This window comes from Pleurodeles waltl, chromosome 3_1, assembly GCF_031143425.1.
Source record: "Pleurodeles waltl isolate 20211129_DDA chromosome 3_1, aPleWal1.hap1.20221129, whole genome shotgun sequence".
NCBI classification, from domain to species: domain Eukaryota; kingdom Metazoa; phylum Chordata; class Amphibia; order Caudata; family Salamandridae; genus Pleurodeles; species Pleurodeles waltl.
Window position 1 is genome coordinate 1,375,767,145 of NC_090440.1, and position 25,867 is coordinate 1,375,793,011.

General features: G+C 42.2%; 1 protein-coding gene across 3 annotated transcripts in view; it reads left to right on the plus strand.

The window, feature by feature from the left end:
- Positions 1–411: 411 nt before the first annotated feature.
- Positions 412–25,867, plus strand: part of CTPS1 (CTP synthase 1) — a 122,792-nt gene continuing 97,336 nt past the window's right edge. Inside the window, exons 1-4 of one of the 3 annotated variants that reach the window (XM_069224883.1) lie at positions 412–830; positions 6,399–6,576; positions 14,908–15,078; positions 17,571–17,671. In XM_069224883.1, coding sequence (XP_069080984.1) covers positions 6,411–6,576; positions 14,908–15,078; positions 17,571–17,671 — 438 coding nt within the window. In that variant the 5' untranslated portion in view covers positions 412–830; positions 6,399–6,410. The remainder of the gene's footprint in view (positions 831–6,398; positions 6,577–14,907; positions 15,079–17,570; positions 17,672–25,867) is intronic. The other 2 variants (XM_069224885.1, XM_069224884.1) reach the window with 2 other exon arrangements.

Consider the following 25,867-nt stretch of genomic DNA (forward strand, 5'->3'; position numbering starts at 1 on the left):
AAATAGTTAATATATGCATTGATAAAGTAGTTGGGCATGGCCGCCCCTCGGTCGTGTCTGTAAAACTGACGTTTTGTTCTGAAGTCTTGTCCTGAATTTTGTCCCTTTACCTTTACTTTTTTACAGTTCTTTCCTGGATTTGCCTACATGTCTGGTGATCATCCTAATCACCCGTCCTAAACCTTTGACACTTTTCTACCAGTAAGTCATCTACTATGAGCTAAGACGTCAACGAAGGTCCTGAAGTGCTTCCCAGAAACGCGCTCTGCATAAGAAACAGCTCGCTCTCAAACTGCTGTCGGCCCACCCAGTTTTAGCAGATTATTTAATCAACTTCTTTCCGCAGGCGAAGCTTCCGCTCACGCGCCAGAACTTCCAGGTCAGGCTGTACGCACGCGCCCTTTTATCGTTAGGCAAGTCTTGGGTGCACGTGTGCGGCTGGGTCTTCACTTCCAGTGCAGCAGCACGGCTGTCCCTTCCTGGCACAAGCAAAAGGCTGGTTTCTTTCTGGGCATGTTTTCAGGGCGGGTCATTTTTTTCTTGCCAATCACAGGGCTTAATAGGAAGTGCGGCCCGCGAGACCCGCCTAGTGCTGCCAGTTGATTCGCTGGGATCGGATGGGGGGGCGTGTCACTGCCGCCCCACCTGGTCAGGGCCTAATAGTCTTGCTCTTCGCTCACAATACCGGCAGTGCTCCCACGTGTGCTCCGCTGAAGACTAGTCCCGGTAGTCTGCTTCCTCTCATGACGCCCGAACCTCCAGTTGTCTAGAGACCTAACTTGGGGCGCGTGAGAAGAGACCACAAAAAAATTCGTATCCTCGGCTGACAGGTTAGATTATATTCCTCGCTCGCGCAGCGCCGCCGCAATGGCGGGAAGACCTGGCAGTGCCACTTGGGAGGCGCAAAATGTAATCGGTAGACATAGACAATATTGTAACTAGTTCGAATTCTTTGTCAGAAAATCTAGGCTTTTTTTTTATTTATTTTTTTAGAGCTAGTATCTTTGAGAAGCCTTGTTCTCTAGCGAAAATAAGTAACAACCTGCCAGGAAAAGGGCAGGTGAATTTAATTTGCGGAAACTGTCAATGTATTGCCACATTGGAGCCATGCATGGAAAGTTTTTTTTACACATTTGTGTGTGTGTGTGTGTGTGTGTGTGTGTGTGTATATATATTTGTATGTGCACACTCATACACACAATGGATAGGTTGTTTTCTATCCTATTACATCTTGCACAGTAGGTACAAGTGAATTGAATTCTGTACATTTATATTCACTTTGCAGATGAGTAAGCTTAAGCGCATAAGAATGTTTGTGGAGTTGCTGAACTTTTATCCCCATATCCGCACATAGGGTGTCTGTTTACTGCCTGTCGCTTAAATTGTCCGCCAATGTGTTCCGTACTGTTTATTCCCCTTTCACTTTAAGACATTACAATGTAGTTTGTGTATATTTTGTGCTGTTTAGTAAATGTTTTTCGGCTGGTCATAACATTTTGATTTCTGTAATGTGATGTGATTCCAACCAGACCCCTAATCCCCCCCCCCCCCCTCGTTCTGCAGGGGCATAAACCAGTCATGCTGTTTCATTGGTATTGTATCAATTTCTCTGAATGTTATCTATAAACCATCACAAAGGTGCTCGATTTCCTGGCCTATCTCAGTAGGGTTGGAGTGTAAGTGACAGATTCTGTGACAGGTGCTCAACTCACCAATCTAATGACAGTTTTTTAAGCTCTTACTATACACCACACATAGACCTCAAAATTCGGATAGATTTGAACGGTTTCAGTATTGTTGACCTTTTTCAATACTATCCACCCCGCCACTGATTAGATTCCCCAAAACCTGTACCTTCACAAAAGCCTTTGTGGCCCTTTTTGTTTCTCACATTCTTATTTCATTTGAGTTGTATAGCCACTCAAATTAGGATTTATAGAGCGTGGCTAATCACCCTCAAGGGTATCTAGGCGCTGAGAACAAAGCTGCTTATGGGTTCAGGTGAACAGCTGGGTCTTTAGTCCTTTCCTGAATTCCAGAAGAGAGGATGAAATCTGTAGGTGAAGGAGAGGTCATTCCATGATTTTGCAGTGAGGTAGGAGAAGGTGCGTCCTCCACAATTGCTTTAGCAGATGCAGTGTGTGTTTGTGCAAGGGAAGCGGTGCATAGTTGTCTGGAGAAAGTTCAGGCATTGGTTGATGTATGCTTGTCCTCGATTGTGAAGGGCCTTGTAGGTGTGGATCAGCATCTTGAATTGGCATCTTTTCTGAATGAGGAACCAGTGGAGCTTTTTGAGGTGGGGGCTTGTGTGGTTCCATTTGAAAAGGGCCAGGATGAGTCTGGCTGCTGAATTCTGTATGTCTGTAGACTCTTCAGGAGGTGCATTGTGATTCCTACGTACACTATGTTGCTGTAGTCCTGTCTCCTGGTGACTAGGGCTTGAGGGACGGTTTTCCTGGTGTTGACAAGGAGTCATTTGAAGATCATAGAGAGCATGCAAATATTGAGGAAGCAGACCGAAGAGACTGTGTTGATCTGGGTTTTCATGGTGAGCTTGCTTTCCAGGATGATGCCAGGGTTGCGTGTGTAAACTGTCGCAGTGGGTGCTGGTCCTAGTTTGGAAGGCCACCATGGGTCGTTTCATGAGGAGGTGTTGTTTCCGAAGTTCAACACTTCCCTTTTGTCTGTGGCAAGTTTTAAGTAGTTGTTTTTCATCCAATTGGCGATATCAGTCATGCACCTGCAGAAGTTGGTTTTCGTGGTGGAGGGGTCTCCTGATAGTTATAGGATAAGCTAGTTGTCGTATGCATAGAATATGATGATCATTATGTGGGTTCTGACAATGTTGGCCAGGGGGGTCATGTAGACTGAAATAAAATGCCATATTAATAATTAAAAGATCGATTGTTATTGGTGGATGTATGCCATAACATGTTTTTTAAAAAACTCATCAATGCACTTAATACAGCAATTTAAAATATTAAAGTTATAAAAAATGGTCCTTATCTTGAATAACAATTTGGTAAAAAAAAATTGTCTGTTCGAGGATGGAAGGGAGAGCTCTTTGCAATCATCTTGTCATAAACCAGGCACCCATGGTGTAGATTGCTACAGGCTTGTAAATAGCTGGGCACTCTGATAAGTCACAAAGTGCTAGTGCTTCTATGCAGGTTGTAATCAAGAACTGATTAACAGTAGTGCAAGCCGTTTAGTGCGTACGTGTTTAGTCTTTGTGCAAACTAGCATGAGGTGCATTTGTGTCTCTTGTACATCAATTCCAAATGATTTAGATGAAAGGTCATAAGGGCCCATCTACACAGCCACTAATTCCTGGCTCCCATCCCGAGGGAATACACTACATTTTCTCCCTGCTTCATGTCACATACTTCTAAATCTGTGTGAAAATTCACATGCAGACAATTAAAGATTAGCACACTGAGATATCAAGTAATTGGTAGATGCGCCATACTAAAATCCTATTATCTCGTAACATAACTTATGAAATCAAACACTCCATAACGTGACATCACAACAGCTGTTAGCCAATTCAGCAGTATGAAAAATACCCACCATGCAAAGATGGCAGCAGCGTGGGATATTCGTGCCTGGATTAAAGTCTGAGTCAGCAATTCTAGGGTTTCCAGCTAACGACCTGCCATTTACGCACAGATCTCGCCAGAAAGCAGTTAGATCATTTGAACTATTTTTAACCACTTTTGCGGGTTGTACAAATTGAAGTGCCTGTAAACACTTTAAACACAGGTATAACTGTTGTTCACGTTAATTACACGTGTTCAGAAGCTTAGACCCAGATCTTTGTTGCAGATGCTTTAACCCACTGAGTGACCGTTCTTACTACTATGATTTTTTTGATGCAGAACATTAAAAAAATCTTCCAAACATCTAGGGAGGAGGAAGAATCAAATTCGAACACTAACCCAGAGACACCAATCCACCTCTTTAAAGTGTTCTTTGTGATGCATGAGAGCTGACACGAGTACCCTATTTCTTCCCACCCCCTAATTTCTCTCAAACTTCTCCCATTACTTCTTCCCCATGACCAGCACCTGTCTGGTTACCCAATTTAACCTTGTGGCACTATGCATGAGAACCTTGGCCATTACTAAAGGAAAGAGAAGACGTTGTTGCGAGAAAGCGTTCTCTGGTGTTGAGTGTGTTGGATGTGAACAAGTTGTGTGAGTATTAAGTTTCAAGGAGTGCTGGTGTCGAGAGCATTGGATGCCAAGGAGAGCAGGTTCTGTGAGAGTACTGGATGCTGTGCTGGTTTGAAAATGGTGGGTGCCAGAAAGTGCGGTTGCTGTGAGGGAATACTGAGTGCCACGTTGTGGAATTGTTGTGAGAATGTAGGATGCCAGAGAGAGGTGGTGTGAGTGGTAGGTGACAGTGCTGTAATGATGTGAGAATGTTGGATGTTCGAATATCCTTTTGTTATAAGTGTGCTAGTGGTACAAGATCACTGTGTGAGAGTGCTAAGTACATGATGCAACATTTACAGCCCTTATGCCCATATTGTCTCTCAGCAGGGCACAAGTTGGGGTGGACGAGAGTGTTTCCCTACTATTTTTAGAGAGGAAACGCTGTTCTCCCTATGTAAGACTGAGAGGTCCATGTGCCCCAGCCATCAGCGTCTAGTACTTGCAAACACTGTTTGTGTGTGTAATCTGTCCTTGGGGTGTTTTTAATCCCTCTCCCCACTGACTGCATCCCCTTTATTCATTAGAAAGGCCCAATAGGGAGTTATCTTGGAATCTTCTATCTGAGAAGCAACATAGCTTCACAAATGTAATCCTTCTATCATATAATTAACTGCAAATTCATAGTATTTTCATGATTAGAAACTGGATAAAGAACACTGGTGTAACAACCCAAACACCTTCCCTGAAGCTACACCTCTGCCCTTCCTCTCCATACATCATCCAAGTTTTTTTTTATACCAATCTGTTTCCATTTGACAGTTTGGGTTTAGTTCCCACCCCACGAAAGGGTTAAGGTGATTAACCCTTAATTTTAGGCCTGTATGTTGTCGTGAGAGGCATTCATGCATGACACTTACCCCTTCTGCGTCTAGTTTTGGCGCATACTCCCTAGCCAATTTCAGCCTGTCTCCACAGATGAGTTTGCATGCTTTACCTCCTCTTTGGGTTTTTATTCACAGATCATGAGCTCTTTGTTCTTTTGATCATGGAATGCATATATATGTGCAGTATTTGACCCACAGATTTTGTATCCTTTGCAGACTGTACAACATTGTTTTGATTAATCCTTTTCTTCATGGAATTGTTTCCCCGCATTGGTAGGTTTCCCCAGTCGATTGACATTTTGAATTACCCAAAGTGAAATGTGGGTGTATGCTAATCAGTTGGCTTTCCTCCACCCTTACAGGTTGCCTCCATTATTTTGCTGTCCTGATGACACTGACCAATTGCTCTTTACAGGGTCGAAACATCTACACATGAACTATTGGACTGTTAGGATTGATGATAAGAAACATAATGTACTCCTACAGAGAGTATAGTCCAGATTCAATAACTTTATTAGCCCCTCGAGACAGATGTGCCTATTTGGCGTATTTATACATTTTTGTACAGCACCAAAGCACAACTGTTTCACTGATGTCACGTTCCACTTTCACTGCGCCATATTTAGAGGACCTGTATTGTGATATGTTATACAGATTTCAGTTAGGTGTGCAATCCGCACTGATTCATTCTGGATTGATATATTTTGTTTTGCTTGAGAGGTTTGGCTTGAAACCTCTCCCGCAGGAAACCACTGTTCTGTCTTTGCATGGCCATGCACACAGCCAAACAATGGCAAACTATGAGTAAGTCATGAAAGCCAATAATTGAAAATGACTAGCACAAAGCCCATGTGTTCTCTCTGTCTCTACCTTTCTCTCGCTCTCTAATTCTTATTGTGCCTTTTTTTTTTAACTGTTAATGAAGTAGGGTCTTTCAGGCAACCAAAGGGGCCTGTATCCACACCTCATAAAAGGATTGAGGTCTACTTGCAAAAAAGAAAAGTAGTGGAAATGTGAAACAGTTGCTACAAAGCATTAGAACAATTTGGCAAATTAGAAGAACCAACATTCTGTTATTTCTCGTTCAGGTCAACCTCTAGTTTTAGGTCTTTGACCATGGAGTGTTCATACACCTCATGAGAACCTTGCAACGAATCGTGGCTGAGCATGTGAGCAAAGGCATTGGTGATATTTCTTTCCTTGGAGTGTTATGGAACCCTTTCTGAAAATCTTAATGTATTAAAGGATACCATTCAAGCTTGTAGTCCTATAAGAAATGTTTAATAACCCTGTCGTACTTGTTTGTAACGCAACGTTTAATTACCTTGTTTGACACGGTGTTTTATTTTTCCTTTAGGTCAAACCACAAATGAAGTACATCCTGGTCACAGGAGGTGTGATCTCAGGCATTGGCAAGGGCATTATTGCCAGCAGTGTTGGCACAATTCTGAAATCTTGTGGATTACATGTAACATCAATTAAAATAGACCCTTACATTAACATTGATGCTGGGACATTCTCTCCCTATGAACATGGTAAGGGCAATAATTTGTGTTAAATGTTTAGAAGTCTGTATTTATAGGAGTAACAGAATATCAGTGTTTAACCTTTGTTTTACTTTAAACTACACCAGGCACATTCACATTTTCTATATGTATATGATATCCAGTCATGTGACCTTGCCCTGGGTTACCAGTTGGGAGTATCTAGTTTCCTGATTTTTGGTTGTTTGCACACACACTAGATTAGTTTGAGCCTGGGCTAAAGGGCTATGACTGTCCCTTGCATGCCCTAGTTTACTTGGCAGTGGGTAAGCATGTAGTTGTAACCAGACCTTTTTATCTGAGTCATGGGAATGGAGGCCTACTGACCAACTCGTGTAAAGGTCTTCTGCCACACACCAACCCAGTGCTAACATCCCAGTGCATGTTAATGTGTATCATATGCGTTGTGAGTTACAGTGAACCAAGTAACTGACTCAATTGGGTTCCATTTTGTAATTCCCTGGCCTGTGCATGTGCCCAAGATAGAGGTGATGTTGTTTTCCCTGACAGTGGAAGTGTTTTGCTAACATTCCCAAAGCTGGAGCTGGGAGACATGGATATTGGAGTGGTGAAAGATGAGTCAGGTCTCCCTTTTGAAACTTAATTAGGTCTTATAAGGAGGTGATAAGTCCTCTCCCTGACCACTGTCATTTGGTGGATGGTGTTGAAGGATAGGACTGCAGTCTCTGAGAGTGTAACTTGTCTTCTAGAAAAGGCAAGGATTTTGTGTCTTTTCCTGATCGCTGTTCATGGAGGCAGGTAATTGGCAGGTGTATAAGCGATCACCTCTTTGTGCCTCTAGATTCTCCTGCTATGAGTAGCATCACTGTACACAATGGTTGTGTATGGAAGACAGCATTAAGAGGAGATATGCAAGAAGAATCAACCCATATAGTTCTGACAGTGCAGACAGAGGGGGCGCCCTTCCAAGTACACAGAACTGCTGTGGAACCAGAGTTGGTGTCTGCCTGACATCCAACTTCCCAGAGGTGAGGGGACCTCATCTGGAGTCTGACCTTGAAGGATGGGCTGTGTCCTTGCCTTGAGTTTCTTGGAGGCTGATTTCCTCAGAAGAAAAGGAGAAAGAGAGTGCTCACCCTGGAGTCAGTGCTGACTTCCAGGAAGAGCAGAAGCAGCTGAACCCAGAGCCAGTGTTCTGTTTGCAGGAGAGCATCCAGCATGCTCCCGACTGAGTCTCATAGACTGGAGTGCCGATGCTCTGTCTGAGGTCTTCTTACTGTAGGACAGAGGGACCAGACGAGTGCTGTGGGCTCTGACCATGACCCCGGGGAGGAAAGGATTGGAACAGAGACTGTAACACTGAGCATGAGAAATCTGAACGTGAGGTGAAACACTGCACCAGTGCCTGTAGCTTGTTGTAATGTATCTTACACCTAGTTGGGGATAGGGGACATTGAACAATTGGTACACTGGTACATGCTAGTGTATAGTCGTGCTTGCAGATCATAGTGCGAAGTATTTCGTTTTTGAGTGCAGCAAAGTACTTTGTTCAATCCAGTGCTGGTCTTTTATTAAAATAATAAATTATTGAGCTGTAGGATGATTGTTGAGTTTTGAGCTTAATGTATCTCCACATTACTTTGATGGGAAGCCTGTAAGTAGTTGCCCTCGCTGTAGGAAAGTACCATCTTGCCTGGCATGTTACCCCCATATTTCACTGTGTATGTTGTTTTAGTCCATGTGTCACTGGGACCCTGCCAGGCAGGGCACCAGTGCTCATAGTATGTGCCCTGTATGTGTTCCCTGTGTGATGCTTAACTGTGGTTATGCTCTCTCTGCTTTGCAAATTTGTCACTAACAGGCTAGTGACTAAATTTACCAATTCACATTGGCATACTGGTACACCCATATAATTCCCTTGTATATGGTACTGAGGTACCCAGGGTATTGGGGTTCCAGTAGATCCCTATGGGCTGCAGCATTTCTTTTGCCACCCATAGGGAGCTCTGACAATTCTTACACAGGCCTGCCACTGCAGCCTGCGTGAAATAACGTCCACGTTATTTCACAGCCATTTACCACTGCACATAAGTAACTTATAAGTCACCTATATGTCTAACCTTCACTTAGTGAAGGTTGGGTGCCAAGTTACTTAGTGTGTGGGCACCCTGGCACTAGTCAAGGTGCCCCCACATCGTTCAGGGCAAATTCCCTGGACTTTGTGAGTGCTGGGACACCATTACACGTGCGCACTATACATAGGTCACTACCTATGTATAGCATCACAATGGTAACTCCGAACATGGCCATGTAACTTGTCTAAGATCATGGAATTGTCACCCCAATACCAGAATGGTATTGGGGTGACAATTCCATGGTCCCCGGGTCTCTAGCACAGAACCCGGGTACTGCCAAACTGCCTTTCCGGGGTCTCCACTGCAGCTGCTGCTGCTGCCAACCCCTCAGAAAGGTTTCTGCCCTCCTGGGGTCTAGGCAGCCCTGGCCCAGGAAGGCAGAACAAAGGATTTCCTCTGAGAGAGGGTGTTACACTCTCTCCCTTTGGAAATAGGTGTGAAGGGCTGGGGAGGAGTAGCCTCCCCCAGCCTCTGGAAATGCTTTGATGGGCACAGATGGTGCCCATCTCTGCATAAGCCAGTCTACACCGGTTCAGGGATCCCCCAGCCCTGCTCTGGCGCGAAACTGGACAAAGGAAAGGGAAGTGACCACTCCCCTGACCAATACCTCCCAGGGGAGGTGCCCAGAGCTCCTCCAGTGTGTCCCAGACCTCTGCCATCTTGGAAACAGAGGTGTTAGGGGCACACTGGACTGCTCTGAGTGGCCATTGCCAGCAGGTGACGTCAGAGGTTCCTTCTGATAGGCTCTTACCTCTCTTGGTAGCCAATCCTCCTAATTTGGTAGCCAAACCTCCTTTTCTGGCTATTTAGGGTCTCTGCTTTGGGGAATTCTTCAGATAACGAATGCAAGAGCTCACCAGAGTTCCTCTGCATCTCCCTCTTCACCTTCTACCAAGGATCGACCGCTGACTGCTCCAGGACGCCTGCAAAACCGCAAGAAAGTAGCAAGACGACTACCAGCAACATTGTAGCGCCTAATCCTGCCGGCTTTCTTGACTGTTTCCTGGTGGTGCATGCTCTGGGGGTAGCCTGCCTTCACCCTGCACCAGAAGCTCCGAAGAAATCTCCCGTGGGTCGACTGAATGTTCCCCCTGCTAATGCAGGCACCAAAAGACTGCATCACTGGTCCTCTGGGTCCCCTCTCATCCTGACGAGCGTGGTCCCTGGAACACAGCAAATCTGTCCAAGTGACTCTTCAGTCCAAGTTTGGTGGAGGTAAGTCCTTGCCTTCCCATGCTAGACTGCAAAGCTGTGTACCACGTGATTTGCAGCTGCTCTGGCTCCTGTGCATTCTTCCAGGATTTCCTTCGTGCACAGCCAAGCCTGGGTCCCCAGCACTCCGTCCTGCAGTGCACAACCTTCTGAGTTGTCCTCCGATGTCGTGGGACCCCCTTTTATAACTTTGCGTGGACTCCGGTTCACTCTTCTTCTAAGTGCCTGTTGGGGTACTTCTGTGGGTGCTGCCTACTTCTGTGAGGGCTCTCTGAGTTGCTGAGCGCCCCCTCTGTCTCCTCCTCCAAAAGGCGACATCCTGGCCCTTCCTGGTCCTCGGCAGCACCCAAAAACCTCTACCGCGACTCTTGCAGCTAGCAAGGCTTGTTTGCGGTATTTCTGCGTGGGAACACCTCTGCAAGCTTCATCGCGACGTGGGACATCCGTCTTCCAAAGGAGAAGTCCCTAGTCCTCTTCTTTCTTGCAGAACTCCAAGCTTCTTCCAACCGGAGGCAGCTTCCTTGCACCTTCTTCCGGGGATTCCTGGGCTCCTGCCCCCCCGCCCCCACACACTGTTGCGACTATTGGACTTGGTCCCCTTGCCTTGCAGGTCCTCAGGTCCGGAAGTTCGTTGTCAGGGCACTGCTGGTGTTTGTTCTTCCTGCAGAATCCCCCCATCACGACTATTGTGCTCTCTGGGAGTAGTAGGTGCACTTTACTCCTACTTTTCAGGGTCTTGGGGTGGGGTATTTTTCTAACCCTCACTGTTTTCTTACAGTCCCAGCGACCCTCTACAAGCTCACATAGGTCTGGGGTCCATTCGTGGTTCGCATTCCACTTTTGGAGTATATGGTTTGTGTTGCCCCTATACATATGTGCTCCTATTGCAACCTATTGTAATTCTACACTGTTTGCTTTACTTTTCTTTCTCTTACCTAATTTTGGTTTGTGTACATCTAACTTGTGTATATAACTTACCTTCTTACTGAGGGTACTCACTGAGATACTTTTGGCATATTGTCATAAAAATAAAGTACCTTTATTTTTAGTAACTCTGCCGGGGTGTGGAATTTATTAAAATATCTACTTGTCCACGGGACAGGTTGCTTCTCAGATCTACTTGTCCTGTAAAAAGATCTACTTGTCCCTTTGGTGCCACGTAGTGTGGCGCCTAATTATGGCAGCAATCTCATTATGTAAGAGCTCTGATAATAGCCTCTCTGATTATGCCAGGGCTACTACCATAGTAGGGCTTGAATACTTGCAGTTTCAATCCCTACTGTAGCAATTTCCTTATTTTTCCACCTTTCTGCAGATCTGCATACTGGGGCTGGAGGAAGCAGTAAGCAATAGTTCCAGGGCTGGAATGCCTTTGAGTCTGCAGACCTACTAACCTGCATGTTTTAAAGATCTTCACCAGCTTCTCTCTAATATTTTCCCATAATAAGAAAGGTTGGACATTTACTCCTGACAATGGCAGAATTAGAACTTCTTCCAGGGTTGGGAAGAAAGTGGCTGGAGGGAAAATGAACTTGCAAATGCTCAATAGATTTTCACATAAGCAAATCTACACATGCGTATTTACCCATGCTAAAATACAGTTCACAAATATTTTATAGGGGTACGACATATACCATGGGTGCACTTTTGTGACTTTCTTTAAGAATTTGGGGCCACATGTAGGTAGGTTCAGATTTGCGACCCGCAAATTGCGAGTCGCAAATCCGAATGTAGGATGGTGTCCCTGACACAATCCGTGATTCGCAAGGGCTTCGCAAATGCACACCTCATGAATAATCATGAGGTGGGTCGCAATTTGCGACTCCCTTGCGAATGGCGGCCTCACAGGGATGGTGGCCTGCTGGAGACAGCAGACCACCATGTCTGTGACTGCTTTTCAATAAAGCTTTTTTTTTTTTTTTTTAATGCAGCCCGTTTTCCTTAAAGGAAAACGAGATGCATTACAAAAACGAAAAATGAAACGTTTTCGTTTCATTTTTTCAGAGCAGGCAGTGGTCCTGCGGACCACTGCCTGCTCTGAATTTTTTTTTACAGTGACATTCACAATGGGGAAGGGGTCCCAGGGGGACCCCTTCCCTTTTGTGAAAGTGTTAGCACCCATTTGAAATGGGTGCAAACTGCGATTGGTTTGCGCCCGCGTTCGCAAAACAATCCTACATTGCACTGCGAGTCGCAATTAGGAAGGGAACACCCCTTCCTAATTGCGAGTCGCAAACCCGTTTTGCGATTCGGTAACCAGGTTACTGAATCGCAAAACTGGGTTTGTGCACCACAATGTGCTTTTTGCATGTCGCAAACAGCGAAAGTCGCTGTTTGCGACATGCAAAAAGCTACCTACATGTGGGTCTTGGTCCCTAATTAGGTCTGGTGTTAAAGACATTTTGTTTTTATTAAACTTCTATTTCTCTCTCTTTCGGCTGGCTTTACTGTGAGTGATCGCATTCTTCTCTTCCACAAGGAGCATATTGGCACACAAAGTAGTTTTGTTCAGTGTCAGGAACTACAGTGGCAATCAGTGACGTAACGAAACTGGAGGGTGCCCCTTTGCAAAGAACATGGAGGAGCCCCCTCTCCAGACCTTTGTTATGCCACTGGTGGCAACGTGCGCTTTTAGAGTTCAAAAACGTTTTTTTTTTTTTTTTTGCCAGTATTTGTTACAATGTTGAGGGCATGGTAGCTCCCAAAACAATAAAGTGTTACAAAAGCCATGTCAAAACAAGACAGGCATTGATGAAACTAAAAGACTTATAAAAATATGTCAGATCAGTTGGCTTTGTCAGTGTTTGTTTATTTTCATGCTTCCCATAATCGTGTTGAAAATGGTTACACTGATTTTCCATTAGAAATATTTTTGGGAAATACTAGCATGCATCAAAACATTTTACTAAATGACACCTCATTTGCATCTAATCAGAGAGCATTCTGGGAGCATTATACTTAGCCTCATAGCCTAAACTTTTCAAACATGTGTATACACGTTTTTTTTATTTGTACTGGAACCAACGTCAGTAGTGAAGTGTGACCTTAAAACATTTATTTACAGCACTCACCCTAATAATGAAGGTTTTCAAATAATGAACCATCAATACAAGTTCGAACAGCATTATCTTTTGCAAACACATTACCTCAACTGTAGAGAGTTCCACTCTCTGTAAACAGGCAGCCAAAGGGTGTGTGCTGCAGAGGGTTGGGCCTACTTGTCCCAAGGACAAAGTAAACATAAAAACTTGTTGTCCTTGACCCCAAACAAGATGTCCCGGGCGTCGGGCGATAGGAATTCCACATCCCTGCTCTGTGTATTGTGTTTTCTTATGATATTGTGCATATGATATAAGTGGTATAGTAGGAGCTTTACATGTCTCCTAGTTCAGCCTGCTTTGTCGGTAGGCTGAAGGAATGTACCTTTCTCCAAGAGGTGTTTATGACTTTAAATACACTGCACATTACCTGCATTAGCTGTTTTGTAGGGCCATTGGTTAAGTCTTTGGCATATTAAAGTTTGATCACTTAATTTGTGAGGGTTGAAAATGTTTGTTTATTTTTTAACTTTTTCTAAAAACATGGTATATTTGTTCTAGGCTGTCATCTATGTGAGAATTGTAGACATTAGTGCACCCTAGGAATAGATGGCCCATTGGTATACTGAAATAGTATTTGTAGGGAGTTGTCAAGGTAATGTACTTTCAAACACCATTACTGCACCTTTTCTGGCATGTGCCTAGGTCGTATGATAATAAAGTGTTGTGCTTAGTGGTTTGACCTAGGCATGGAACACAAGAAGTTATAAACCTATTTGTGCCACTGCCCAAAATAGGATATGTAGTATTAATTTAGCTCTTTTCTCAGTCTTGATCATAAACACCTTGCATTTACATGGCCTATGTAGGTTTTCTCTATAGAGGATCACACATTATTCTTGGTTTTGTTAATGTGTTGAGACTTCTTGATGACTGTCCATCTTTCTTAATGCCTACGGGAAGTGGCACCCCAATTAGCTTGATATAAACTGACCTAGTATGATAAATGTTCTTCCTGTGCTTCTGGGGAACAATTATTGTGTGGTTTTCTTGAAAACTTTAGCCTACCCTTAGTACCGACCTGCTAGGCAAGTTAATGACAGCCGGTGGTTTTTGGGTGTGATTAAATGCACTCACTCGGTTAACGGGAATATGTGGACATAAGGTGTGCACTTAGTAGAAGCACCGAAAACAATCTAACTGTTAGTACTCAAAGGGTGTCAGTTCGTGGACCCAACAAATAAGGAAACTGATTATGTTGTGAATGGAGTACTGTCTTAGGTACAAGAGATGACATGTCTTTGCCACCAAGTGTTAAGAATGAACTACTTTGAAGAGAAAACACTATCTGCGCAAAACCTGTGACTACCATTTCCATCACACTTCATTGTTAGTGGTATTTAGATCATTTTTAAACAACTGACCTGAAACATAAAAGCATGTTGAATTTACTAATACTCGTTTTGTATAGGTTATGTGCTCAGGCAATCTTTTATTTAAAATTGCTTGTCTGTCATTTTAATGCATTGTATCCTTTGGTAGGATAATACCTTCATTTTCTGATCACTGGAGAATTGGTTGTATAAATGTCAACTCACGAGAAAGCCAGTAACTGAGGATTTGTTGTACTCATTTTAAAATGGCAACTTTGTTCAGAAAACAAAAGTGTCTAGTTAAATTTCTGCCTCCATAAAACAGCCCAGAAATTAAATTGAAGAAAAAGCTGTTGTGTTGCTACATGATGTGGTGTGCTTTTCATGCACTTTTGACTAGTGGTTGCTGTAGATAGGTGTAATGCATGGAAAAGGCTTGGATTAAACTTAAGTTATGCAGGTAAAAATCTGCTAAAAGTGTTGATTTTAGAAAAATTTGAATATAGTTATAAAATATTATTTTGCTTGTTAGACTGAAATCTTTTTAGGGGGTTCGCATATTGATTTTCTTTTTTTCTTTTTTCTTGTGGTCATTGTTTGTAGGTGAGGTATTTGTGCTTGATGACGGAGGAGAAGTTGACCTGGATTTGGGCAACTATGAAAGATTCCTGGACATCCGCCTGACCAAAGACAATAACCTCACTACTGGAAAAATTTACCAGTATGTGATCAATAAGGAAAGAAAAGGAGACTATCTCGGAAAAACTGTTCAAGGTACTATAATTGAGATGACTCAATGGAGCAGTGTTTAGCAAGGATGTCACTGGTAGGCCCAACATTGCATTTCCTAAAGCTATGGGTACGGTTCAGTGCACTCATCCAAGTAAGAGTGGGACTTGAGTGAGTTTTAGGGTGTGTGGAGTTCTTCCTCTGTAAACTTAGAGGAAGTTTATTTTCCAGCACATTGCAGTGCTTGTAAAGTTGTGGAAAGCCTTCAAAGAATTTCCCAAAACCTTTCTCCGATTAAAATCCTGTAGAATAGATCTTGAGAGTGATATGACCAGGCTGGTGATGGGAGAGTGGTAGAAGAAGCTGAGAACAGTGGGAAGAATGAGAGATGAAAAATTATTATTAGGTCAAATCTTTCAATAAAGATTTATGGGGCAACATATCAAAAGCAGAAGATTTGTAGTGTAAAATGAAAAACGAACATTGAGTATAGTGGTGATTTGGAAATAAGCTTTATTAATTCTTATCCACTGCAGGCAAAAAGATGTATTGCAGTTGTAGTGTCCGGAAGAAGGAGGAAATTAGCTCTGAAATGCACTGAACTTCTTTGTCTTATGCAATTCATTACATGGATGGCTGTGCAGCACACTGTAAATTTGTATAATGAACACAATAGGAAAGTAAATAATAATAAACACAAACTGAAGACCTTTATCAAGAACTATAAAAATAATTTTGGCCAACCCACAATAAATCATGGATAGTGAAATGTTGCTATCTATCTTTGCTCAGGTAGGGAATTGAAAAGATAAGTGATAAAGTCACAGGCACAGCAGAATAACTATTAACTGAAGAATACTTCTTCAAGATTATGTCTGTATAATTGAGTGCAAAACCACTGATTATTGAAAAGATGAAAAACTGTCAACGGTTTGTCAATTTAAATATTCAACCTCAGTTGTGTTCTTCTCATGCGCAGCAATGTTAGGAAAATGGCTGTCTGTGCCTTTATTTTCTTATTGCCTTTTTTTTTTTTTTGCTGTAATGTTTGATCTCTTCAGCAAGTTTGCTTAATTATGTGGCATTGGAACTTACCACATTCTTCTGTTTATCTTACCTTAGTTTATTATTGTTTTAAATTATTATATAACTATTGCTGTTTTGGTTTGTAACACATGTGCTATATGTTTTTCTCCAAGCCAAACGACTACAGATTCCACAGAGAGAACCATTTACCCTTTTAGGAATCTTATTATTTGGGAATTGTAGGACTTCACTAACAGCCTGCTTCTAGCCTGCATCCTTGTCCTCCATGTCCTAAACAATCTGATTTGGTGTGATTGGGATTAGCTTTCCTGGTTTAATGTAGGTCATTGTGGTGGTGGGGGGGGGGGGGGCTGTCACAGGTGCCGCCCACTTTAATTGTGTTGGCATCTCTGTATAGATGTCTCTGTTTCGATACAACCCTAGCACAGTAATGAATTGAGTACAGTGTACATTTTGGGACCTGAGACATACAGTGCAGCTGTTTGAAGACTTGTGTGCCTGCATTTTTGGTGTACAGTGGATTTCAGAAACACTCTACACTTTTTAACCTTGTCCATGAATGCAACCAATGCTGCAGATGAACCTAAATTACACAACAACTATTGTCTTGCCTCATTTAAAGTTAAGCTTGTTGTCAGTAGACTCCCAAGTGTTAGGTTGCCCATCCCGTGATTCACTCCAACCTCTCTTGATAGGCCCCAAATGATCTTCTTGTGACTTCTCCCATTGTTCCCCCATTTAATTTGAGCCCCCCCCCCCCCATTCATTCCCCTTTTTTCCTCACCACCCTAGGATTGATGTGGGGCCTCGGTCAATCTCACCATGTTAAAGGTACATTTACAGGACACAGCATTCAAACGTTCCTGAGCCAGGAATTGTTTTTCTATCAATTGGGGACAATTTTCATATTTGTATACCACACCACCATGGATATCCTAGTTGGCATTGCACAGAAGCAACCTTAGCAGACATTGTGTTGGGCAGTCCACTTTAAATTGGGAGGTTTGTTCAGTGCCACTTGTGCTGACTATTTGTGGAGCACACAGCAGGTTTGCTATTAGGGACGCCTTCCCCGGATACCCAGAAATGATGCTGCAAAACTAAGGATGGCAGATGGGACATCAACAAACAAACTTGGTCCCATTGCGATCTTTCTGTAAATAATACAAATCATGTCCTTAATAGGTTCCTATATTTATATCAATATACTTGGAATACAATATTTATAGAACTATAGCCTCAGTGTAAGAAAATTTTATTTGACTTCAGTAATATTAATCATTTCCGCTATGCTTAAATGTTGCTGTTAGAAACATCAGATGTTATAAATACATGTGTGTTCTACAAGTTCAACATGCTTTTCCTGTATGGAATCCAATCAAAGAATTCTGATCTGGCCACTTCAGGTCAATCCTGAGAATGTGCCTTTTGTAATTTATGTGTATGAACTTTTCTTTTTCTGCAAATCAATCCCTTTTTTACTTTTGAAGTTGTGCCTCATATTACTGATGCTGTCCAGGAGTGGGTCATGAGGCAAGCATTGATCCCAGTAGATGACGATGGCGTTCAACCCCAAGTGTGTGTCATTGAGGTTGGTATATTTTCATTCTGATTCTGTTTCATGTTAGGGAGGCGAGGGATGTGTTGAAGTGTATTAATTGAACTGTATTTAATGCATGGAACTGGCTCTGCAAATGACCAGTTTGATGTGCATAATTCCTGCAATTTATGAGCATGTAGCCTTTAGTTTATTCAGATAACCATAGGAAAGAGACTGCAGCTTTCCAAAATGCATAAACCCCTTTTCCTAGTCCCCTCAGGTGTAGCATAAGAAGTGCAGACGTTTTCCAAAAAGAGGAGCAACAATAGATGCAACATTATAATTCGTTTCCCTACGAAGAACAGCTGGCATACACCAGTCTAAGCTTCTGTCCTATGCACAAGTACAGAATGTTCAGTTGTAATGCAAGTTTCCTTCAGACATAGATCAGGTACTGAATAGAAGGAGAATATGTCCCTACTTCAATTGATGAAGGGTTTCTAATATTTTATTACATATTAGTAAGAGCATTGCATCTGAGAGTATTACGGAGATGAGTCACAACATGAAAAGTGGCAGCAAATAATCCAGGCACTTCACCTGGATCTTGGAAACATTTCATAGTCTAGTTTCCTGCAGCTTTGCTACTGACTCATTTGTAATATCTTAGAGTTGCTGTGGTGTCTGCAGATGTGCAAGAGCTTAAACTAGAATTGCAATTCAGTACACTTTTATGTTAGAAAACCTCAAACTATTTTCTTATGAAGAATTTATTTCTAAAACAGGAAAGGTCCTTCAATGGCACGTGAATGGATGGGTTGGGAAACTATTTCTTGCTGTAGCTACTAAATAATCTTATCCTGAATTACTGTGCTTTTTCGCTTTTGCACACCTTGTGTAATTTGTTTGAATCATTTACAACAGTTGTCTGATCTTAGTTATCAAGCTATAACTGTAAACTGCTATTTCAAGGTAAATGGGGGGGATATATTTAATGTTGAAATGAGCATCTTCTATCGTAGGAGTTTTTGTTCATATCAAGACTAGGGATTTTGCCCCAATTTATAATCCTAAAATTGCAAGACATTTGAGTGAGCATTCCTGGTGCTTTTGTATAAATTAAGAAATCGATGCCTCTGGTGATAATTGATGGAATTAGTTGAACAAATGGAAAAATAGAAGTGCAGGCACTGTGTGTCAGAATACCTTCTTATTTCTGAGAAGTGCTTGTACTCTCCAATTAAAAGCATTACGGTTTCCTTGAGAAGTGCAGGTACTCTCCCCCTCAAAATAAAAAAGTGACGGTACTCCGTACCGGACAGTACAAGCCCATTTAAAGTCCTGCATAGATACATTAATGGCACATTGGCTCACGGTTAGCCAGCACACTAAAAGAGATCACCAGCCCAAACTATTTTTGGTGATTATACATTTCTTTCAATAATGTATTTAAATCTGGTTTATTTCTTCATAGTCACAAAATGCTATTAGAAACTACATGGGCCTAATTGGCAGTGATCATTGGGGCACTCCAAGCGCTCTGTAGCTGGCATGTATAATGATACACTGTAATCAGAGGTTTTATGAAACAAAATTCTAATTACATCAAAAAGTGAGATAATAAATGTGATAATTTGACTAAAGGGGCACCTACCCATACGATTGGCTCGAAGCAATGGAGAAATTCTGAAGATGAGACAGAATAAGAAGGTGAATGAAGTACTGGGGCATTCAATTTAATAATCTGAGTCAAGCATAGTAAAGCAGATACGCCTTACATAATGTAGTTATAGATTTAAAAACAGCAAAACAATTAGTCATTATTTTTAATAGTTCTAGAAACTTGGAACAAAGGGAGACTCAAGAGACTTTAGCTACATGGAACGAATTTGGTCTTGAATAAAACATACCTATTATATAACCACCTTATACGGTGGCAAAATAGGCTCTGAGTCTCTAAAATGACAATGAACGCCAGCCTTTAGTTACCTATTAGAGCAGTATATAGTGACATACATAATCCAATGCGCTTCACTTTGAAGAATGAACCGCTGGCATAAAACCTGAGCCTTGATGGTAGACGTCAGTGTCTCTTCTCACTAAAATTATTTTTTAGATTCATTCGATACCTGACATATGGAAACTGGGTAAACTGATTCCACTAATCAAAATAGTTAAACTTTGGAACCCTTATGTTTGTTTACCATCTGATAGCTCTTCCCTGGGACAGCATTTATTTTAAAATTCTCCTGTTTGAATTAAACTGTGAGGTCAGTTCTAATCTCTTCCCTCATCCAGATAAGATTCAGTGGTGCACAATGTAGTATAGCATGAGGTTAGTTGCTCCCTAACTAGATGCACTTTTAAACATCATTATACATTTGTTGACCTCTCCAGCGTGCTTCATGGTGTATAAAAAAGACCACTTCTCTGTAGTAAGGCTTCTCTTGTGAAGTGTCCATTGAACATGGTCCATATATTAAGGGAACTCCAGCACACGGGCCATTGTCCGGTTTGAGAACAGAAAGTAGTAAATTCAAGATTATGTGTAGTTTAGTGAAACAGTGGTGAGTGGCTGTGTTGTAGCTCCTGTTTCATGCAATAGTTATCTCATTGTTTAGGATGTATCTTTATTGATTTGTAGAATTAATTCCATGTTTTTGGGGGAAGTTTAATCGATATGCAGATTACCTCATTATTTGACCACCCTGCAACACGTCTCCATCATCCTTGAGTACATTTCAACATGTGATCATCTGCAGTTACAGTTGTGTGTTAACATTTGGAAATAGTATTTTCTGGGTTTTTAGGCACATAAGGCATATACATTTTTAACCAAGGTCACTCAGCAAAAGATATTCTGTAAGAATATACCCTATCCTGGGATCAGCTATGCAAAAAGAGCTGCTCAGTCTATTGTCTGTTTCCCTTCATTTTTTTTTAATTCTAGATACGTTTTTTCAATCTGTTGGTGAAAGTTTACCTTGCTAAGGTGTCCTCGGTCTCAGGGTTAGCTGAACGAAAAATACTCCCATATAATTGATCAACCTTGATCGGAGGTTTGTTTTGTGTGGGTTCTTGTTTTTTCTTTTTTACAGGTAACCTTGTTGTAGTACTCGCTTTGTCTTTCCCACATAAAGTTTTATCCTGCATATTGACAGAACTTACTTTTATTTCCCCTGGTAAACATGCACATTGTGTTTTTTTTTTTTTTTTTTTTTTTTGCTTTTTCTAAAATGCCAAGTTTTTAAAAAGTTTTTTTTTTCATCAGCTATTTATGATAACTCTTTTACTGCAGTCAGGTTTAGATCGCCTCTGTGGATGGTCCTTGGCAGCTATTTAATTGGTGCAGATTTTGTTCTTGTGTACGAAGCCATAGAATACTATTGCTCATTTTACATTGGTAGTGACCAAATAGGATGCATCTGATGGCCCAGTGGTCTTATGGAGCCACTGCTTGGAACTGCGCATGATGCCGTGGTTGTAGGTTTGAATTCTGAACGGGAACACCCAACCTTTCCTGTGCCCAGGGTTTTTAAAATAAATACCATTGAGCTGGGCGACTCTAAACATCTGTTGTAAAGCACCAAGAAATGTCATGGAGTGAAAGCACTTTTTGCACATACTTGTTTTTAGGTCTTGACTACACCTGCATGTGATGTCCGGAAGAGACTGTTGTATTTAATATGCGGGCTTCAGCCCGCCCATAGGTTTCCTATTTGCTGGCTCCATCGTCTCTCATATTCTTTCTCCTCATTTGTCCATGGCTTGCATGCGCCATGTCTCTTCTTGTGTTTAGCCCTCGCCAAGAGCATGGACAAATTACTACTGTCCATCCAGTGTGCCTACTTTAGGAACTGTTTTAGGAACTGCTTTTTTTCTATGTTTAAGAGCACTTCACACAATTGCTTGTGTTTTCACTCGCTCCGTTTCTGTAAATAGGCCTGTGAATCTTGTACTTCTCTTTTCACATTTGCTGTGCATTCAAAGGCCGAGGTCAAATGTCAGACGCTGTTTCCCGGGGTGACCTGTTTACTTTCCTTTCTTGTACTTCAAAGTGGGAGGATCTTTTCAACTTAACGACCCCATGTTGCTTGTTGTCAAGGGACTCTCCTCGATACATCCAGAGGCAGCAATTGATCCCACACAGCAGTAAGTGCACATCTGGAAGCAGGTGTGCATGAATGGAGTTTATAATGGGTGCGGTGAGGGAGGCTAGTCAAACTTCAGTGGTGTTCAGGACTAAACATTTTTCCACACCTTCTGTGGATTACAACAGCACTGGGGATAGGAAATGTAGTATTTGGCATCCCCTATTGGTGCAGCTGTATTAGCTCAATTATACAGGCACAGGCTAGGCTTGCTTTGTTAAATTTTCATACGCTTTGTAATTGGACAGCTGGCCCGGCAATTCTCAAAGCATGGCATGTGATGACGTTTTTGGTCACTTCTGCCACCCGACTCATTTTGGTAAATCAACGTCCATAAATTTTAGGCTGGAATGTAACACCGTACAATTCATTGTAACTGTGAGATCACTGTGGGTTAATTATAGGAGTATGATATGATGTCCCTTTAGTTCTCTGCCGAGAGGTGGTCATATTTGTGTGTTACTGTTTGTTTCACGTCCGCTGTACTGACAGCTTGACGAAGTAATATGCTGTAGAGCTCAGGGTGTGTTGTATTCCATCAGGTGGAACCACAGGCTCATGTTCTGACCAGGCCCTCAACGCCCCTCCTCCACTCGCTCCCATTAGGTAGGCGACGATCCTCCAGCCACACACTCCTCCTTTCATGTTATTTATTGCCTGGCACTGGAACTGTTTGCCGCTCAGAATATTTTTTTTGTGCGTTCCTTGTTTTGAGGCCTCTGGTGGTTAATCAATGAAAATTCCCAAATTTGGAGCTGAACTGCATCCGCCGGCTAACCTCAGAAGTTTCTCAGACCCCCCTTCTTTGCTTATTTGGAGGGCTGTCAATTACCCGCCTCTTATTAGTCCGGCCTCTGGTTCTTCTAATTCAAGTGCAATTCTATTAATCTCAGTGTGTTTCAACATAATGCATCCCTCTTTTTCTGTCTGTATCAATCTCATCTTCCAGCAAGATCCTTGTTCCCTCTCTGACTTTTTCCTTTCACGTACTATTTTTCTTTGGCCATCTTTTTTGCCTGATCATTGTCTTTTGTAATTGTTACCATTTCATTTTTTATCATTCCCTCTCCTGTTCTTCCTCTCTGCAGTTTTCCTTGTCCTCCCTTGAACCCATGCCTTCCTCCCTCTCTCTGTTGTATGGGCCTCCATATGACTCACTGTCTGGAATAGGCAAAAAAACAGCACACTTGCACACTGACATCACCTCCCTGAGAATTATCAAAAATTCTGGTTCCTATTACTTCATTTGTAAAAGAAAAAGACTGGAAAAAAACACAGAGGGCTTAAGTTTTTCTTAGGAGCCCACTGCTGGAGCTTCTGAATGCCAGGCACTAAGACATGATTCCACCTCATCTCTTTTTCTTCCGCTATCCTACACTTCCTGTCCCTTTATCTCATGCTTGCGGGTTCCTTTTTCAGCCTGCTTTCTTCCATTGCCCATGCTTTTCTAGCTTTCTAATCACATTGTTTGCCATTTTTTTGTCTCTTACTCTGGGTCAATGTCTGATTATCAAAAATAAGTCACAAAAAAATGAGTGCCGGTGCAAACCACCTGCAGGCACCAGCACAGTTTAGGCACTACCTCTGCTTTATGAGAATTTGTATATCTGCACTTGTTGTGTGCACCATATCACATCACTCTCCTTCCATCAGGAACTGGTAACACAGTTTCTGTTTTTTTCCCATTATGAGTGTCTGGCAAAATGGGTCATTATTTACCCACCTCCAGAATTACTAATATTCTGGGGGTGGTAACGTCTGTGGCAGAGAAAATCCAGCCCATTACCAGTTTTGCCTTAAATGTCCACTAAAAAATGAACTGCCAAGGTAATTGGTAATTCATGGACCAGTTGCTAAGGAATTCCTCGCTTTGGTCTGGATATTGTCTTGGACATTCCAGCTGCTTAGAGCACTGGAAATTTCTGGGTTGAAGAAAACCGATTCACGTTGTTCCAGTGTATCTCATAGTTATGCTAGGACCGGTAACTGATGTTACCAGTGCCATCAGAGAGAAGTTGTCACTGGTGAAGAGAGTCAAAGTCTGGGTGCCAAGAGCTTTCATCAGCTTAGGAACTGATACTCTACAGATGAATCATGATTGAAGATACAGCACTCTGCTCACGCTTGTGACAGCTGGGGGCCAATTCCCAAGAAGATTTCACCAATTCCTCCATATGTGCTGCAGGCAAGGTGATTTTGCCAATGACTTTCACTAAAATACATAGGATTATAAGAGTTCAGCCAGCCCTGTCTTAAATCAAGATGGTGTCATTATCTTACCTTTGACAAACATTTGGTTGGATTTAATTGATAAAGTTTGAGTTCATCAAAACCGCATTACAGCAGCAAATTTTGAAGAAAATAAATTAGGATCCAGAGCAGAAAGACAAGCACACATTTCAATCTTTGCCTTAGTAAGGATTTAATGGAGTGACATTGGCCGGCATGGCAAAGATGTTATCTAACTTCATGACAGTAATCTGACTTTGTATACTGCACTCTACACCACTATACTCTGCAACACTGTACACATGTGCACTCTACACCAGTCCACTCTATTTTACTCCACTGTACGCCACTCTATGCCTCTCTAATACATGACACTGTATGCTACTCCACTCTACAACACTTCACTCTTCGCCACTCCACTCTGACATTCTGCACCACACTCCATGCGACTAACATTTAGCTTTGCTAAACAGTAACTACTCTGATGTAGAACATGGCTAAAACACATTGGCAAAGCCAATAGCTCTTATATAGACGAGACCTATTGGTTTTGCCAATGTTTGTTTCATCAGTGGGCTGTTCAGCTATTTGAACATTTCACCCACGTAGAGTAGAATTTTCAAAATTAACAATAAGAAATGGAAAGATCATGGTATTACACTCCATGCGACTAACATTTAGCTTTGCTAAACAGTAACTACTCTGATGTAGAACATGGCTAAAACACATTGGCAAAGCCAATAGCTCTTATATAGACGAGACCTATTGGTTTTGCCAATGTTTGTTTCATCAGTGGGCTGTTCAGCTATTTGAACATTTCACCCACGTAGAGTAGAATTTTCAAAATTAACAATAAGAAATGGAAAGATCATGGTATTATATTCGTAATGGCAACGGAGAACCTAGGTTTGGTCAAAAACTGGGTGAACCTGCAACTCACATTGTACTCCACAGACCTATCCTTTATTTATCTTTCTTTGAAAATGGCATTGAAAGGCACTTCTTAGGGCTCTACTGAGTAAGAGGCTCAAGCCAAAGACTTTGTAGAGGATAGACATCACATAAAATTGGGCAAAATCCATCCAGGCTTGGGGAACATGTCTGTTGGGTACATCTACCTTTAAATTCTTTACCTTTTGAATTTCCCCTAGCACAGGAGGTTGGGCACTTTACAGCTCCAGTACTTAATTTGTGTGTGTGGTTGCAGGTGCCTGTCCCCTACTCCTTCCCCACCCCTGTAGCTATGCCATTTTTTTTGCCTGTTAGGACAGTTCATGTTTAGGCCTCTACATTTTTTTTTCTAAATACGGTATCCATGTCAATTTTGTGTCTTTTTTTGTTTCCCCAGTGTTAGAAATCGGGTCTCTAGTTGGCCGTGGTTTGCACTCTGTACGCTTTGGTGCTGTGTCGGCCAAGCTGGGGCTGTCTTTTAAGTCGGGTCATTACATTGCATGGTCAACAAGCTGTGTCCGCAGCTTCGGTGCTGGCAGCAACAAAGTGGCATTTTCGCAGCTGGTTGCATCTGTTCCAAGGGCTCATGACTAACTTTGGTACCACTTGGCAGAGCAGGACTCGCAGCAGAGGAGCCCAGGTTCTGGTAGCAAGATGGAGGTGAAGTCTTTGATAGCCCTGTAACTTCAGAAACAGGAGGTAAACTCAGTCAGGCTCTTGGTAAAAGTTTAGATTGCAGGATGTAGAGGGTTTGATCCAGTCCTCTCACTCCCAGGCAAGAAGTAGCAGGCCAACACAGCAGCGCAAACAGCAAAGTGGCAGTCCCTCCCGACAACACAGCGGTCCTTCTTCCTGGTAGAATATGCTCAGTCCAGATGTGTTCTGAGTATATGGTGTTAGAGGTACAGTAATTATA